The sequence below is a fragment of the Palaemon carinicauda genome, chromosome 27, assembly GCF_036898095.1.
Source record: "Palaemon carinicauda isolate YSFRI2023 chromosome 27, ASM3689809v2, whole genome shotgun sequence".
Lineage (NCBI taxonomy): Eukaryota > Metazoa > Arthropoda > Malacostraca > Decapoda > Palaemonidae > Palaemon > Palaemon carinicauda.
The window spans coordinates 89,685,623-89,701,773 of record NC_090751.1 but is presented as its reverse complement, the minus strand read 5'-3'; the positions used below and the strand labels follow the sequence as shown (position 1 = coordinate 89,701,773).

General features: G+C 40.0%; 1 protein-coding gene across 1 annotated transcript in view; it reads left to right on the top strand.

Moving 5' to 3' along the window:
• The window catches only part of LOC137621022 (bromodomain-containing protein 8-like), a 192,191-nt gene that overhangs the window by 110,948 nt on the left and 65,092 nt on the right, over positions 1–16,151 (top strand). The window contains exons 15-16 of the mRNA XM_068351461.1: positions 9,639–9,750; positions 9,938–10,072. Of these exons, the coding sequence (XP_068207562.1) occupies positions 9,639–9,750; positions 9,938–10,072 (247 nt within the window). The remainder of the gene's footprint in view (positions 1–9,638; positions 9,751–9,937; positions 10,073–16,151) is intronic.

The window sequence follows — 16,151 nt, the reverse complement described above, 5'->3', positions numbered from 1 at the left end:
ACAAGGTCTTCCAGTTCAGGGCTCTTTGTTTCGGACTTTGCACGGCTCCTCTATTGTTCACCAAGATCATGCTGAACGTGGCAAGCATGCTGCATTCGAGGGGAATCAGGGCCTCTCTGTATCTGGACGATTGGCTGATAAGAGCCTCCTCAGCCGATTGTTGTTTGAAGGACCTCAAGATGACTTTGGATCTCTCCAGAGAACTGGGTCTCCTGGTGAGCTCGAAAAAATCACAACTCATTCCATCCCAGGAGATTCTTTATTTGGGGATGGAGATTCACAGTCGGAGTTTTCGGGCTTTTCCGTCGTCGGTGAGAATCCAAGCAGCCCTCCTAAAAGTACAAACGTTCCTGAAGAGAGATCTTTGCTCCGTCAGAGATTGGATGAGCCTTCTGGGGACTCTCTCGTCGTTAGAGAAGTTCGTGACCCTGGGGAAGTTGTTCTTGCGTCCTCTTCAGTTTCATCTCAACCGCCATTGGAAGAAAGGGGACAGCCTCGACAGGGATTGCATTCCCATCTCGACTTCCATCAAGTCTCATCTTCAATGGTGGAACAACGAGCCCAGACTGAAAGAAGGCTTGTCTTTACTTCAGAGGAACCCAAACCTCGTGTTGTGTTGCGACGCCTCCAACTCGGGGTGGGGAGCCACTCTAGAGAAGCAGGAACTTTCGGGGACTTGGACGGTAGAGCAAACCTCTCTCCACATCAATCAAAAAGAGCTTTTAGCTATTCATCTGGCTCTCATCGGCTTCGAAAAGCAGATCAGGGGCAAGGTAGTCCAAGTCAATTCGGACAGCACGACAGCTCTGGCCTATATTGCGAAACAAGGCGGGACCCACTCTTGGCCTCTGTTCGAGATTGCAAGACTGCTCCTCATCTGGGCGGAGGAAAGGAAGGTGACTCTTTTGACGCGGTTCATCCAGGGAGTCCACAATGTGAGCGCAGACAGACTCAGCAGGAAAGGTCAGGTTCTCTCCACAGAATGGATTCTGCACCCGGACATCTGCAAGAGTCTGTGGCGGTTATGGGGTCGACCTCTCGTGGATCTCTTTGCCACCGCGAAGACCAAACGACTAGAGTGTTACTGCTCTCCGGTTCCAGATCCCGAAGCTTTTCACATAGACGCTTTTCTGATGAACTGGTCACACATGGAGGTTTATGCCTTTCCTCCGTTCAAGATCCTTTACAAAGTGATTCAGAAGTTCGTTTCACACGAGGAGACCAGAATGACACTGATAGCTCCGTTCTGGCCGTCAAGGAGCTGGTTTCCAGAGGTACTGGAATGGATGGTGGATGTCCCGAGAAGCCTTCCCATGAGACCCGATCTTCTCAGACAACCTCACTTGGCCCGAAATCATCAAAACCTCCGAGCTCTACGTCTGACTGCCTTCAGACTATCGAAAAACTCGCTAGAGCTAGAGGATTTTCGAAGAAGGCAGCCAAGGCAATTGCAAGAGCAAGAAGGTCTTCAACCATCAAGGTGTATCAGTCCAAGTGGGAGTTGTTCAGGGAATGGTGTAGAACTAACGCGATTTCCTCTTCCAGTACATCGCTTTCCCAAATAGCAGATTTTTTCTTGGACCTTAAAACTAAGCATAACTTCTCGTCATCAACTATTAAAGGTTACAGGAGTATGTTGGCGACGGTTTTTTCGACACAGGAACCTAGACCTTTCTGATAATAAGGATCTACGAGATTTACTTAGGTCTTTTGATACGACCAAGATGATTCAAACGGCTCCCATCGCCTGGAATTTGGATGTTGTCCTTAAATTTCTCATGAGTGACAGATTTGAGCCTTTACACTCGGCTTCATTTAAGGACTTAACCTTGAAAACCCTTTTTCTAGTTACCCTCGCCACTGCGAAAAGAGTTAGTGAAGTTCACGCTTTAAGCAAGAACATTGGTTTTCGGAATGGGAAAGCCATTTGTTCTTTGCAACTGGGGTTTCTGGCCAAGAACGAAAACCCTTCTCGACCATGGCCCAAATCCTTCGAGATTTCTAACCTTTCGGATTTGGCTGGCGATGAATTGGAAAGGGTTCTCTGTCCAGTTAGAGCTCTACGGTGTTATGTGGACAGAACTCAGAATCTGAGAGGTAACTCAGACGCTCTGTGGTGTGCAGTTCGGAAACCCTCGATGCCCATGTCCAAGAATGCCTTGTCTTTTTTCGTTAGATTGTTGATTCGAGAAGCTCATGCTCAGTGTGATGAGTCGGATCAGAGGCTCCTCAAAGTCAAGACACATGAAGTCAGAGCGGTAGCGACTTCAGTGGCCTTTAAACAGAACCGTTCTCTGCAAAGTCTGATGGATACAACATTTTGGAGAAGTAAGTCTGTTTTTGCATCCCATTATTTGAAGAATGTTCAGACTCGCTATGAGGACCTTTTTACGTTGGGTCCTTTTATAGCTGCTAATGCGATAGTAGGTGAATGATCTACCACTACGTTCCCTTTTTTCCTAATACCCCTTTTCTATCTCTTGGAACTCGTTTTTTATGGTTGTTTGTGGAGATTGGGCGTCAGTCTTCCGCAATCTTTGATTTGGCTAGGTGGTCAATTTGTTCCTTGAGTGCACCCGGAACAAGGGTATTGGTTGAGGTCCTGTCATGTTATAGGTGTTTGTACCGTTTGACAGCTCCTAGAAATTTTCAGCCCGAGTGGATTACTGGATCTCTTAAGGATAGCGGACGAAATGAGGCAGAGTATCATTGCTGTCAGCTTCCTTATCAGGTGAGAACTGCTTAAGTTTATTGTATGTAACCCTTAAGTGAATTTTCTGTATGTAGCTGTCTCTGACCCGCCACCAAGGGGTGTCAATCAGCTCTTTTATATAACCAGCGGGTAAGTTTTATATTTAAAAATGATATTTTCATAATAAAATAAATTTTTGAATATACTTACCCGCTGGTTATATAAATTTAACACCCTCCCTCCTCCCCTCTAGAGACTACCTATGGTATGGCTATGAGGCATGGAAGAACTGGAGTTGGTGTGTAGTTCCACCTGTTCTACCGCTAGGGTGCGGTTGGTACACCTGGCGTATCTTCGATAGCGCGAGATTTGAATTTTCTGCCCTGGCGTCAGGGACTTCAGCTCTTTTATATAACCAGCGGGTAAGTATATTCAAAAATTTATTTTATTATGAAAATATCATGTTATGAGATGTACGAGAAGGGAAGGTGTTGCAAGGTTGAATGTCATGTTGAATGGAGTGTTACTTGAGGAGGTGGATCAGTTTAAGTACTTGGGGTCTGTTGTTGCAGCAAATGGAGTGGAAGCAGATGTACATCAGAGAGTGAATGCAGGTTGCAAAGTGTTGGGGGCAGTTAAGGGAGTAGTAAAAAATAGAGGGTTGGGCATGAATGTAAAGAGAGTTCTATATGAAAAAGTGATTGTACCAACTGTGATGTATGGATCGGTGTTGTGGGAAATGAAAGTGATGGAGAGACAGAAATTGAATGTGTTTGAGATGAAGTATCTTAGGAGTATGGCTGGTGTATCTCGAGTAGATAGGTTTAGGAACGAAGTGGTGAGAGTGAGAACGGGTGTAAGAAATGAGTTAGCAGCTAGAGTGGATATGAATATGTTGAGGTGGTTTGGCCATGTTGAGAGAATGGAAAATGGCTGTCTGCTAAAGAAGGTAATGAATGCAAGAGTTGATGGGAGAAGTACAAGAGGAAGGCCAAGGTTTGGGTGGATGGATGGAGTGAAGAAAGCTCTGGGTGATAGGAGGATAGATGTGAGAGGGACAAAAGAGCGTGCTAGAAATAGGAATGAATGGCGAGCGATTGTGACGCAGTTCCGGTAGGCCCTGCTGCTTCCTCCGGTGCCCTAGATGACTGCGGAGGTAGCAGCAGTAGGGGATTCAGCGTTATGAAGCTTCATCTGTAGTGGATAATGTGGGAGGGTGGGCTGTGTCACCCTAGCAGTACCAGCTGAACTCAGTTGAATCCCTTGTCAGGCTGGGAGGAACGTACAGTAGAGAGGAGAGGTCCCCTTTTTTGTTTTTGTTTCATTTGTTGATGTCGGCTACCCCCCAAAATTGGGGGAAGTGCCTTGGTAAATGTATGTAACTATGTCTGTCTATTGTCTAAGACAACTGATAAATAGCAAAACCATCACTCTATAGACTATCTTTTGTTGTATCATTGAAAATCCAGAATTATCAAAATAAAGGCGATTTTATATCGTGTTTCCTAAACACGCCAAAAAGCACAATAAAGAACGACAACCAATGTTTTGTTTACGTTTATCTCTGATCATAACGAAGAAACAGACGCATTTACACATCTGTGTATAGGTTAGTTTTTGCATCGACAGCAATCTTATCAAGTATTGATTATATGCTGATTTTGTTATTACCAATGTTCTACTTAATTTTTCTAAGAACTTCCAAATAAATGAAATGAATGCCATTTATATAATGTTTTTCTTTATGATGCCACCTGAAACGGAAACCTTCCATTCGTTTACTGTACGCTCCATCTTCAATCATAATAAATAAACGAAGGCATTAAACACGCATGATCAAAGTGATAGATAATGATATTAAAAGCTTTTGGCAAATATGTTATTACAAATATTATTTACCGTATCTACATAAATTCCTACATACGTAGCAAAGCAGGAAAACTTTTTTTTTTTTTCTGCCTGTAATCAACAATAACAAACTACCTCTAATGACAATGATAATTTATGATAATTCTAAACTGTTACGAAAGATAATTGTCCATTTCATATCCAAAAAACTTTTCCTAACTTCAGTTATAGGTCAACTTGTACCCACCTCAATTATGGAACCGTCAGAAAAAAAGTAGAAGAAAGTACTAGGCCGGGTTTTAAAGTCATCGAACAATTAAGTTACCGCTATAACGTTCAACGTGACAGAGATGGTGCGAGTTTGGAGAAAGTAAGGAAAATTGAATCATGATTAATTTTTAACATAATTAATACTTTGTGAAGCCACAAAGATTTCATTTGTGTGAGAGAGAGAGAGAGAGAGAGAGAGAGAGAGAGAGAGAGAGAGAGAGAGAGAGTGTGTGTGTGTGTGTGTGTGTGTTTGGTGCTTATGTAATATTAACTAACTGTATAGATGGTTTGAATAAGTTAAGAAATGGTGTAAACAATACTTTGTTACTGTATTCGTACGCGCATATTATTGAGAGCGGCAGCTAGACATCAGCTGATCTGATCACAGCCAGAGGCAAAACAAAAAGAAGTCAGCAATACTCGATTTTTTTTTTAAAAAACCCGAAATTTAATAACAAAACTATGTGTTTTCTAAAAAGTGCAATTAACTATTTAAAGAGTAGCAATTTTCTAGAATAAAGTGAATTTCCTAAAAAATTGTGGTTTACTGACGAAAGCGGATACCGTATTTTAAGCTATGATTGAAATGGATGTATACACTATAATTTTGTCATTTCGTATTTAATTGACACTTTAAGAAAACCGATTTCGGTTTCTTCATCTATTTGTAAGTATTGTATAATGAGAGAGAGAGAGAGAGAGAGAGAGAGAGAGAGAGAGAGAGAGAGAGAGAGAGAGAGAGAGAGAGAGAGAGAGAGAGAGAGAGAGAGAGAGAGAGAGAGAGAGAGTGTGTGTGTGTGTGTGTGTGTGTATCGGCTGTGGTAATCGAATGCCATGTTTTTTTTCGTGTACCTCCTGAAGCAAGGAATTGATCGCCACAACTAACAATAGTCATGTTAATTTCATTCTTAAACTCAGGTTGCCATATGTGAACTAAGGTTTTATTTCATACAGAGAGAGAGAGAGAGAGAGAGAATTTGAGGATTTCTGGCATCAAATATCTCTCTCTCTCTCAATAACTGTTTAAAATATGACAAAATATTGCAGACTCTATTCACTGCCGATAAATGAACCCAGTCTACTCGTGAAAACCTTGAACGCCCGAAGGGAAAAATAAAGCTTTTATATATACTGTACTAAACAAAAATAATGCTATAATATACCATCATTAACACTACCATTAAAATTATCGAAAGGTTGGAGAAAGATAAAGATTGCCAAGAATGTAACCACAATTCTGTTTACATTTTGTCAGCTGGACTTGCACAGTTAACAGTTGATTTCATTGTTGATGTGGAATTTTATCCTTAAATAGTCTATTTATTATGAAATTATGTTATTAAGATGTAATGTTAATATTGTTTTGTAACATTTATTATAAATCACCGTATTTAGGGCTACCAATATACTTAAAAAGACAATAGATTTGATACATTTTGTAGTGCTTGACTTTGAACAGCTTTGCAGATACAGAAAATTTATTTTTTAAAAATAGTGATTGCATGAAAGGGGCATCTTATAATAAGAACATGTATATATCAGGACTGTACTGTATATTGAAAGAGAATCAAAGAAACTTTCCTTTGGAAATTCCTCAGTGGTCATATGGTTAATTATTTCTATTGTGATGTCATTATTACCTCCTGAAACCAAACTGCTTGGTTCACAGTTGTGAACTCCATTAATCAAGGTGGTCAACACTTTCTCTTATTTGGTATTGAAGAGAAGAAAGCAACATTTTTCCTTTATGAGGAAGTCAGTTTTTGGTGAGCTGAAGTGTCTCCTTCTTGATTCGACTTTTGGTCCTGTCTTCGACAGTGTGAAACTACTGTATAGCTGATCTTGTAGCAAGTTGCAAGCAAAGGACAAATGAAAATATTAGCACAAGTAGCAAGAGCTCATGTTGCTAAGAGCCCTACCAAGCCTTAAAACTTACCAGCTGTTGACTATGACTACCCAATCGAGACCTTAAGTTAAATCCTATGATAAATCTACAATGGTTAACAAGCTATCACTGAGTTTACAAACACTAAAGTACTGGTAGGATGTTACTAATTGCATCACTGGGAGTATTTGTAACCAGTCATTGGTTCTGTAGGTTCTCAAGAAAGGCTGTTGCTTACCTCTAGCAAAGGATCCTCCTTTAGTGGGTTCTCCTATAGCCTTCCTTTTGTATGTTGTTTTCTCCTGGTATTGTCTGGGCAATCAGGAACAGTATACACATCAAGTTAAGAAAGAGGCTTTAGCCTATGTGAAAATGAGAGGTGGTAATTGTATTCAGAAAAAAAAAACTAAATGGCAAACTATAATTGAGAAAATAAAATATCTTGCTACTTAACTACATTGTATCATAATCAGTAGTATAGTATACAGTAGATAACCATTAGAGACAAACTGTACAGTCTGCTTATGACAACAGAACATCAGAATTGTTAATCTCACTTGACAGCAAGTGTTACAATGTTGGTGACAGTACATCTTCGAACAAAATAAACATACGCAATAATCTGAGAAAAAAGTTATAAGGCCCTATGAAATTTCACAAATCCCTATCAATATCTCTTCCTTGAATTTGATGAACAGTCCAGTTAACATTGTACCAAATACCAAGTATGATCAAAGACAAACTCTTACCATAGATAAATGGCCTATCGTTTGAACTGTAACAGCTCTGACAACCTTTGTTTGTGTTCCTGGTTCCTAACTGCTCATTCCACATGTTTCTAGAGCTCTATATCAGCTCTGTCCTTATGGGTTTTACTGAGTATAGAGAGCTTTATTCCTCAAAGGAAGGACAAAGCATGCTAGGATATTATTATCATTATCATCATCATTATTACTGCTAGGCTACAGTCCTAGTTGGAAAAGCAGGATGCTATAAGACCAAGGGCTCCAACATGGAAAATAGTCCAGTGAGGAAAGGAAATAAGGAAATAAACAGACTTATAAGACAAGTAATTAACAATGAAAATAAAATATTTTAAGAACAGTAACAACATTGAAATGAATCTTTCCTATATACTGTAAACTATAAAAACTTAAAAAAAACACAAGAGGAAGAGAAATAAGATAGAATAGTGTGCCCAAGTGTACCCTCAAGCAAGAGAACTCTACCCCAAAACAGTGGAAGACAATAATAACAATTATAGTATAAAATAAATAAATGAATATTTGATTCAATGACAGAAACCATTTGTTTACAATACAAAGAACCCAACAAGTCATTTACTTCTTAGCATAAAGTGGAGAATCTATTAATAAAGTAAACCACTGAGAAAGTAACTTCTGACCTGGGTTCATACAGTCATTTCTTCGTAGTGCCGAATACGTCAGGAAGTTGAGGACCAATCTTGGATGTCTCCAACCTGAACAAGTTTTTAATCCAGGGTGTTCGTGGAGACAGATTCCACAGATTTCTTGGCAGTTCATAGGAACAATTGGATGGTATCTATAGATGTATCTTGTGTAATTTCATGTCACAGTTTTCTCGGCAGTTCATAGGAACAATTAGATGGTATCTCTAGATGTGTCTTGCATGATTTCATGTCCCTATCCATCAGCATTTGAGAAAGTACCAAAGGTTTGTATACTAAAGGAAGAATTTTGAACCTGGGTATTCTAGTCAATCCGATGAGGTTGTAGTTCATTCTAACTTCATGGTTACTTAAAGATAATAGATTCATTTCACTTTTGGATCTTCTCCATTTGAGAGGAGAATTGACTCCTTTCTAGAATCAGTCAATTCCTACCAGCAGGTGGATGAGTCTTCTGTCCACTATAACTTCTTTGACAAAATTCATTCTTCATTCTTGCCTTGGGAGGAGACCCCTTAAGTTCCACCTAAAGGAATCAAGGGGCAAAATTTTGTATTCATAATCAAGAGACTTCCTTGTCTACTTAATATCCAATATTAGGTGTCAAACATCGTCTGTTTGTAATTTACACACATTCACGTCTGTGAAAGTTCACCAGTCAAAGGTTGTTACGGTATGTAGGGTTACTGTATAGGTTGCAGAAGATTGAATCACACAAGACGCATTCAGGAAATTTTCTTTTACTTTATAGTCTGTGATTACATTCATGTTGCTTTAACGAACCCACATGTATCTATCAGTATCCTTCCATATAACTAACTGTGGTGATTAGCATATGAACATGGTGATGAAATAAGAAGAATGGCAGGTGTAGTAAAAATTACTGAGGTGATAGGAGTGTCAAGACTGCGATGGTGTGGGCATGTGTTGAGGAAGTATGGTGGGGAGGAAATGAGGAGGGCTTGAAAGGAAGCTGTTAGGGAGAGAAGATAGAGAGGGATTCAGGGAATTAGATGGCGAGATAGATGAAGGATGATATAGAGAGAACAGGTTTGGTGGAAGAGGATTCCTTTGATAGAAGTTATTGGAGAAGGCGCATCAGGCAACCAGCCCCTAAATGTGGGGATAATGATGGGAAAAAAAGATGGTGTTGGATTTATTAAAGAAGGCAGATTTTTCATGGATTTTCTTTTTCTATACTTATCAGTATCTATAGATAACCTCCCACCTCCTCCCTTTATAGTTGACTTTGGACATAAGTAAGAAATGCACCAGCATCACTGTTAAAGTATTGACATGTTTATAGGGAGTTGTTAATTTGTAGGCAGGTTATTTGAATACAGAATAAACTTTCTTTTCCATTTATTTTCTTTTTGAAAGCTGATTCCTGGAGTAGATAAGCACTTGAATATTGAATAAGAATTGAAATAATTAGATTTCAATAATAAAGTTTGCATTTTATTAAAATTAATGTTGCACATTCCCACAATGATTATTGTATATGTCTTTTGCAGGAAAAATTGTTGTCTCCTATCAAACAAGATAAAGATACTAAAAGTTGTAGCCAAGATGGTAAAAGTAGTGGCTGTGGGTCATCTGTAGAGATTGTTACAGACATCAAACAAGGTTCGTGTCCAGCTGTGTATTTTGACTGTACATGCTCCTTTTGTATCACTAGCTGTTGTTCAATGTGATATATGTTTTACATTTAATTGTGATGTCTAGTGTAAAAATTATCACTTCTATGTTATTTTTAATGTTCTTTGGAATCATATCTGCAATTGTCAAAGTTATCCCCCTCCTGATTTTGTAGAGAAATCATCTTGTAGACCATCCATGGAAGTGGTTGAGAAGGATGATGGGAGTGAAGGTGTTGGGAAAGGAGGAGGAGTAGGAGGAGTGGAAGAAAAAGAGGGGAATTGTGAAGTAAAAGAAGAGTCGAAGGCAGGTAGGGATACAATCTCAGAAGTGTTAAACGCAGGGTTCTTCCAATCTTTATATATAAAGGGCGGCCAGAGTTCATGGTGCATTTTGTATTTTGCGTTTATGGGTAAAATATATTTCAACCAGACCCCTGGGTTAGAATTTTAGACTCAGGGCTTACTTTTTATCCTCAATATTCCTTCAGTTAAAGTATCAAGGCATTGTTAAGCACAATAGATGATTATCTGTTAAAGATTTATATCTTAGAGAATAAAATTTCCCTCTATCTGTAAAGAAACTGGCTTTTAAGCAACAAGTATAGTCATCATTCTGGTCAATAATTTCTTTTTGCGTTGCATATTTCTTATATAACATAATATTTATATTTAAAATCATCCCTTATTACAATACCTTTGTTGAAATTGATAAAGTCAACTCTGTGGTCTGGGTAAACTGTTGGATTAGAATATGGAAATATTGTTGAACTTTACTCCTTTCCTTGGGAAGAAATATCATCTTTTATTTTGGCTGCCCTTTACATGGTCGATTTTAGCCTGAAGCCTTGTTATGGTATGTGTGATTTGGACTTGTAGATGAAATAACCAAGATGTAGCAGAATGTTCTTTAACATTTCAGCTAGTTTTGTCTCTTTGAGTAGTTTTGAATTGCTTTTCAAGATATGCGTAGGTCTTTTTTTATCACCACCGAGTCTATCATTTGATTGTATGGTCAGGGTATACTTATAATTTAAATAAGGAAAGATCTTGAGAAGTAATTGCAATAGAAGATATTTACTTTTTCACCATTTGCTTATTTGGAAAGTCATTGGTACAGTATTTCTATGTAATGAAGCATTTTTTATAATGTTCTAATGATTGAATTTAATTAGTGTGTGTTTTTTGGTTGTTGAGTCTCCTTTTTTCATATCTTTTATATGAAAAATAATCTTTAGTAATTTACTAAATTGCATGATTTAGAGAAAAATTATTTTCTAAAGAACCATATTGAGTACTGTTGTTTGGTTATCTATGATGGTGAATATGTAGTATTGCATGATTATTTAGCCTAATTTGGTTAGCCTTATTAAATAACATTGAATAGATATCTTTGCATTGTTGAGCAAAGAAATTTACTAATGGTTGACAAGTATTTTTTTTCTTGTTAAAGTAGATGGTATTGGGAATTTAAAAACTCTGTTAATTTTCTATTTTCAAGATTTTTGTTTTTTGTTTACTCACAAAAAAAAAGGGTCACATTTGGTTGAAACATTGGTGCATTCAGGATATTATTTACTATTTTATAGGTTTAAAGTTGGTGGAAACAGTAATTTAGGTACTACTTATTTTTTTCCTTTTTGATTACTTTTAATAATTTGAGGTGGGTCTGTTAAACAGATAGTTGTTCCGACACAGATACAAACCTTCGCTATTTATAATAGGGTATTACTATAGATAAGTAAAGCGCAAGGTACGTGAGGCAAAGAGGACAGGTGACCTGAGGTGGGGTCAGGGATTGGGTCATTCATATGAAGAGAATAAGAAGTTTTGGAAAGAAGTGAAGAGAGTAAGGAAGGCTGGCTCAAGAATTGAAGAGACAGTGAAAGATGGAAATGGGAGGTTGTTAAAAGGAGAGGAGGCAAGGAAAAGATGGGTGGAATATTTTGAAAGTTTACTGAATGTTGAGGATAATAGGGAGGCAGATATAATTTCTGTTGCAGGTGTTGAGGTGCCAGTGATGGGAGATGAGAATGAGAGAGAGATTGCAATAGGTGAAGTGAGGAGAGCACTAGATGAAACGAGAGTAGGAAAAGCATCTGGGATGGATGGTGTGAGAGCTGAGATGTTGAAGGAAGGGGATGTGACTGTACTTGAATGGTTGGTGAGATTGTTTAATATGTGTTTTGTGTTGTCAATGGTACCAGTAGATAGGGTTTGTGCATGTATTGTACCACTATACAGTATAAGGGCAAGGGAGATGCGCATGAGTGTTGTAATTCAAGAGGTATTAGTTTGTTAAGCGTAGTTGGAAAAGTGTATGGTAGAGTAATGATTAATAGGATCAAGGATAAAACAGAGAATGCAATCTTAGAAATACAGGGTGTTTTTAGAAGAGGTAGGGGTTGTATGAATCAGATTTTTACAGTAAGGCAGACATGCGAGAAATATATTGCAAAAGGTAAGGAGGTGTATGTTGCGTTTATGGATCTGGAGAAAGCGTATGATAGAGTTGATAGGAAAGCAATGTGGAATGTGATGAGGTTATATGGAGTTGGTGGAAAGTTGTTGCAAGCAGTGAAAAGTTTCTACAATGGTAGTAAAGCATGTGTTAGTATAGGAAATGAAGTGAGTGATTGGTTTCCGGTGAGAGAGGGGCTGAGACAGGGATGTTTGATGTCACCGTGGTTGTTTAACTTGTTTGTTGATGGAGTGGTGAAAGAGGTGAATGCTCGAGTGCTTGGACGAGGATTAAAACTGGTACACGAGAATGACCATGAATGGGAGGTAAATCAGTTGTTGTTTGCGGATGATACTGTAATGGTTGCAGACACAGAAGAGAAGCTTGGCCGATTAGTGACAGAATTTGGAAGAGTGTGTGAGAGAAGGAAGTTGAGAGTTAATGTGGGTAAGAGTAAGGTTATGAGATGTACGAGAAGGGAAGGTGGTGCAAGGTTGAATGTCATGTTGAATGGAGAGTTACTTGAGGAGGTGGATCAGTTTAAGTACTTGGGGTCTGTTGTTGCAGCAAATGGTGCAGTGGAAGCAGATGTACATCAGAGAGTGAATGCAGGTTGCAAAGTGTTGGGGGCAGTTAAGGGAGTAGTAAAAAACAGAGGGTTGGGAATGAATGTAAAGAGAGTTCTATATGAGAAAGTGATTGTACCAACTGTGATGTATGGATCGGAGTTGTGGGGAATGAAAGTGATGGAGAGACAGAAATTGAATGTGTTTGAGATGAAGTATCTTAGGAGTATGGCTGGTGTATCTCGAGTAGATAGGGTTAGGAACGAAGTGGTGAGGGTGAGAATGGGTGTAAGAAATGAGTTAGCAGCTAGAGTGGATATGAATGTGTTGAGGTGGTTTGGCCATGTTGAGAGAATGGAAAATGGCTGTCTGCTAAAGAAGGGGATGAATGCAAGAGTTGATGGGAGAAGTACAAGAGGAAGGCCAAGGTTTGGGTGGATGGATGGAGTGAAGAAAGCTCTGGGTGATAGGAGGATAGATGTGAGAGAGGCAAGAGAGCGTGCTAGAAATAGGAGTGAATGGCGAGCGATTGTGACGCAGTTCCGGTAGGCCCTGCTGCTTCCTCCGATGCCTTAGATGACCGCGGAGGTAGCAACAGTAGGGGATTCAGCATTATGAAGCTTCATCTGTGGTGGATAATGTGGGAGGGTGGGCTGTGGCACCCTAGCAGTACCAGCTGAACTCGGTTGAGTCCCTTGTTAGGCTGGAGGACCGTAGAGAGTAGAGGTCCCCTTTTTTGTTTTGTTTCATTTGTTGATGTCGGCTACCCCCCAAAATTGGGGGAACTGCCTTGGTATATGTATGTATGTATATATTACAGCTGAAAGACGAGCCATGATATTTTTAGTGAGGGATAACTACCCCATCCGCTAGTTAGCGAGTGGGGGTTGGGGTAGACTGGCTACCCCACTCACTCACACCTCTTGGCCTAGTAACCACTTTACTCTTTGGCTCGGTAGAGGATGGACATGCTGTCCTTCTCTCCCGCAAAGACTTGCCTTGATGTTTTCGTTTATTTCTTTTTCTTGAGTGTTTTCATTTTCTTACATATATATGAGTGTATATATGTAAAATGGAATACTGTATATGTTGTTAGATACGTGTAACTTTAATTGCTGTTGACATCGTATCCAACTGCCTCCGCCATAAGGGAGTTGTCATTCGGCAGGTTCTCAACAATGCCGTATGTTTGTTTCATTACAGAATAAAAGTTTATAACAGTTCTGTTCCCTTTGGAGGAATTATCTTACAAGGAAGGTGACTTATTCCCCGAATAGTGTATTTTGTGCAACGGAGCATGAATTGTAATTGATAACAACTTCCTTTTTTTTCACAGGTAACAGCAACGTAGAACACGTGGTAGCTCGTGAACTGCCCTCGTTACGAGGTAACATTTGCTGTCAACCTTCAACTTGGTGTTCCTCCTTCGAGGGTAACTTCTCTCTCTCGTGAGAAAGAGGGAGAGTGATTTTTGCTTACGCATATGCTTTTTTCCCATAGAGCTGGGAGAAAGCTTTACTTAGGCTATGTCCTCTTGCGGGATGACTTCTCTCTCGTTCGCGAGAGAGATTTTTCACGCCTACGCTTTTTTCCCATAGAGCTGGGAGAAAGCTTGCCTTAGGCAATGTCCTCCTTCGGGAGGACTTCTCTCTCGTTCGGGAGAGTTTCTTACGCCTATGTTTTTTTCCCATAGAGCTGGGAGAAAGCTTGTTTTAGGCGATGTCCTTCTTCGGGAGGACTTCACTCTCGTTCGCGAGAGAGATTTTTTACGCCTACGCTTTATTCCCATAGAGCTGGGAGAAAGCTTGCTTAGGCGATCTCCTTCGGGAGAACTTCCCTCTCGTTTGCGAGAAATAACTTGTAGGAGCATGCTGATCCACAAGAGAGGTGGCAGATCTTTCTCCGAAGCAGGTTATCCCTTCAGGGGAACGAGTCTCTCGTCCTCGAGTGAAGACCGCCTCTGGGCATCTGCGGTCCCCCGTTATGCTTATGGTTCTCCTTCAGGGGCGGAGCGAGAGCCTTCTCTTAAGCAACATTCTCCTTCGGGAGAACAAACCTCTTATGCGGAGGTGTTATCTTAAACCTGCTGGTTCTCCTTGATCCTTCGGGGTCCCGTTCGATCACCCTTTGGGCTGGCGTGATCGTTGAGTCTTCGGGCTCTCGTCATGTTGCTCCTGCTGGTTCTCATGACATTAGGAGTCCTTCGGGACTCCGCTCAAAACCTTCGGGTTTTAGTTACGCTGAACCTTCGGGCTCTCCTAACAATGGTAACGTTGAGCCTTCGGGAACTTGTGCCATCAATCACGCTGACCTTTCGGGGCCTCGTGACAGAGGAACCTCGGTTCCTCGTTACGCTGATCCTTCGGGGTCTCGTAACATTAGTTATGCAGAACCCTTGTAGTCCAGCCGTTTTCGGTAAAAATATGGAGGAATCGTTCACATTCGGTTAAAAACACCAAGTTTTGCACAAAGTTAGCTTTTGATGTACCTTTTGAAATGTGATAGAGACCCATGTGATATCTTTCCAATATGGCCGCTTTTTTCAAGATGGCCGCCAAAATTCAGGAAAATGCTGCTATTCGAACGATTTTCATCGTATAGTTACAAGTTTGGAGTCTTTACCTATATTTTAAAGGATGTTCTAAACTGAGAATAAAAATAAGTACAGGAGAACAATATTTTACCAGCAAATGCCCATTTGAATTCTGAAATAAGTCAAACATACCAAAAAATTGTTCTAAATGTTGTTGTTATCTGTCTCTTACAGTTCTACAGTGACAACCATTTTGTTTGTTTTACAATCATTTTGCAGGTGGTTGAAACATGTGAAAGAAGAGATTGAAGCGGAGTCATCAACAGACCTAAAGACATCCTGCGCTGCATACCATAATGATCAGGTCCACACAGAACAGCCTGCTCCTTCCGACATCAGCTCATTGCTCCCACTGTTCTATGAGGAGGCTAAGTCAAGTGCCATGATTGCCCATACTATGAAAGTTGTGAAGAATGCAGTGGATTTTCTGAATCCTGTTCAGATCCATGTAGTTGCCTGTGATCAGCCACTGTATGCTATTGACAAACAACTCCAATGGTAATACCCCAACATTCACGGTGAGAACCAAGTTGTAGTGATGTTTGGTGGCTTACACATTGAGCTGGCCTTTCTCAAAGTTCTTGGAGACTGGCTGGAAGGAACTGGATGGACTAACACCCTTGTGCAGGCAGAGATAGCCTCACAAGGTACTGCAGATTCCTTCCTGAAGGCTGCACATATAATGAGAATGAGGTATGCCCACCAGGTGACTGCAGGGAGCTTGTACATTCTCATGGATAGAGCCTACAAGCGTCACCAAACAGAAGACC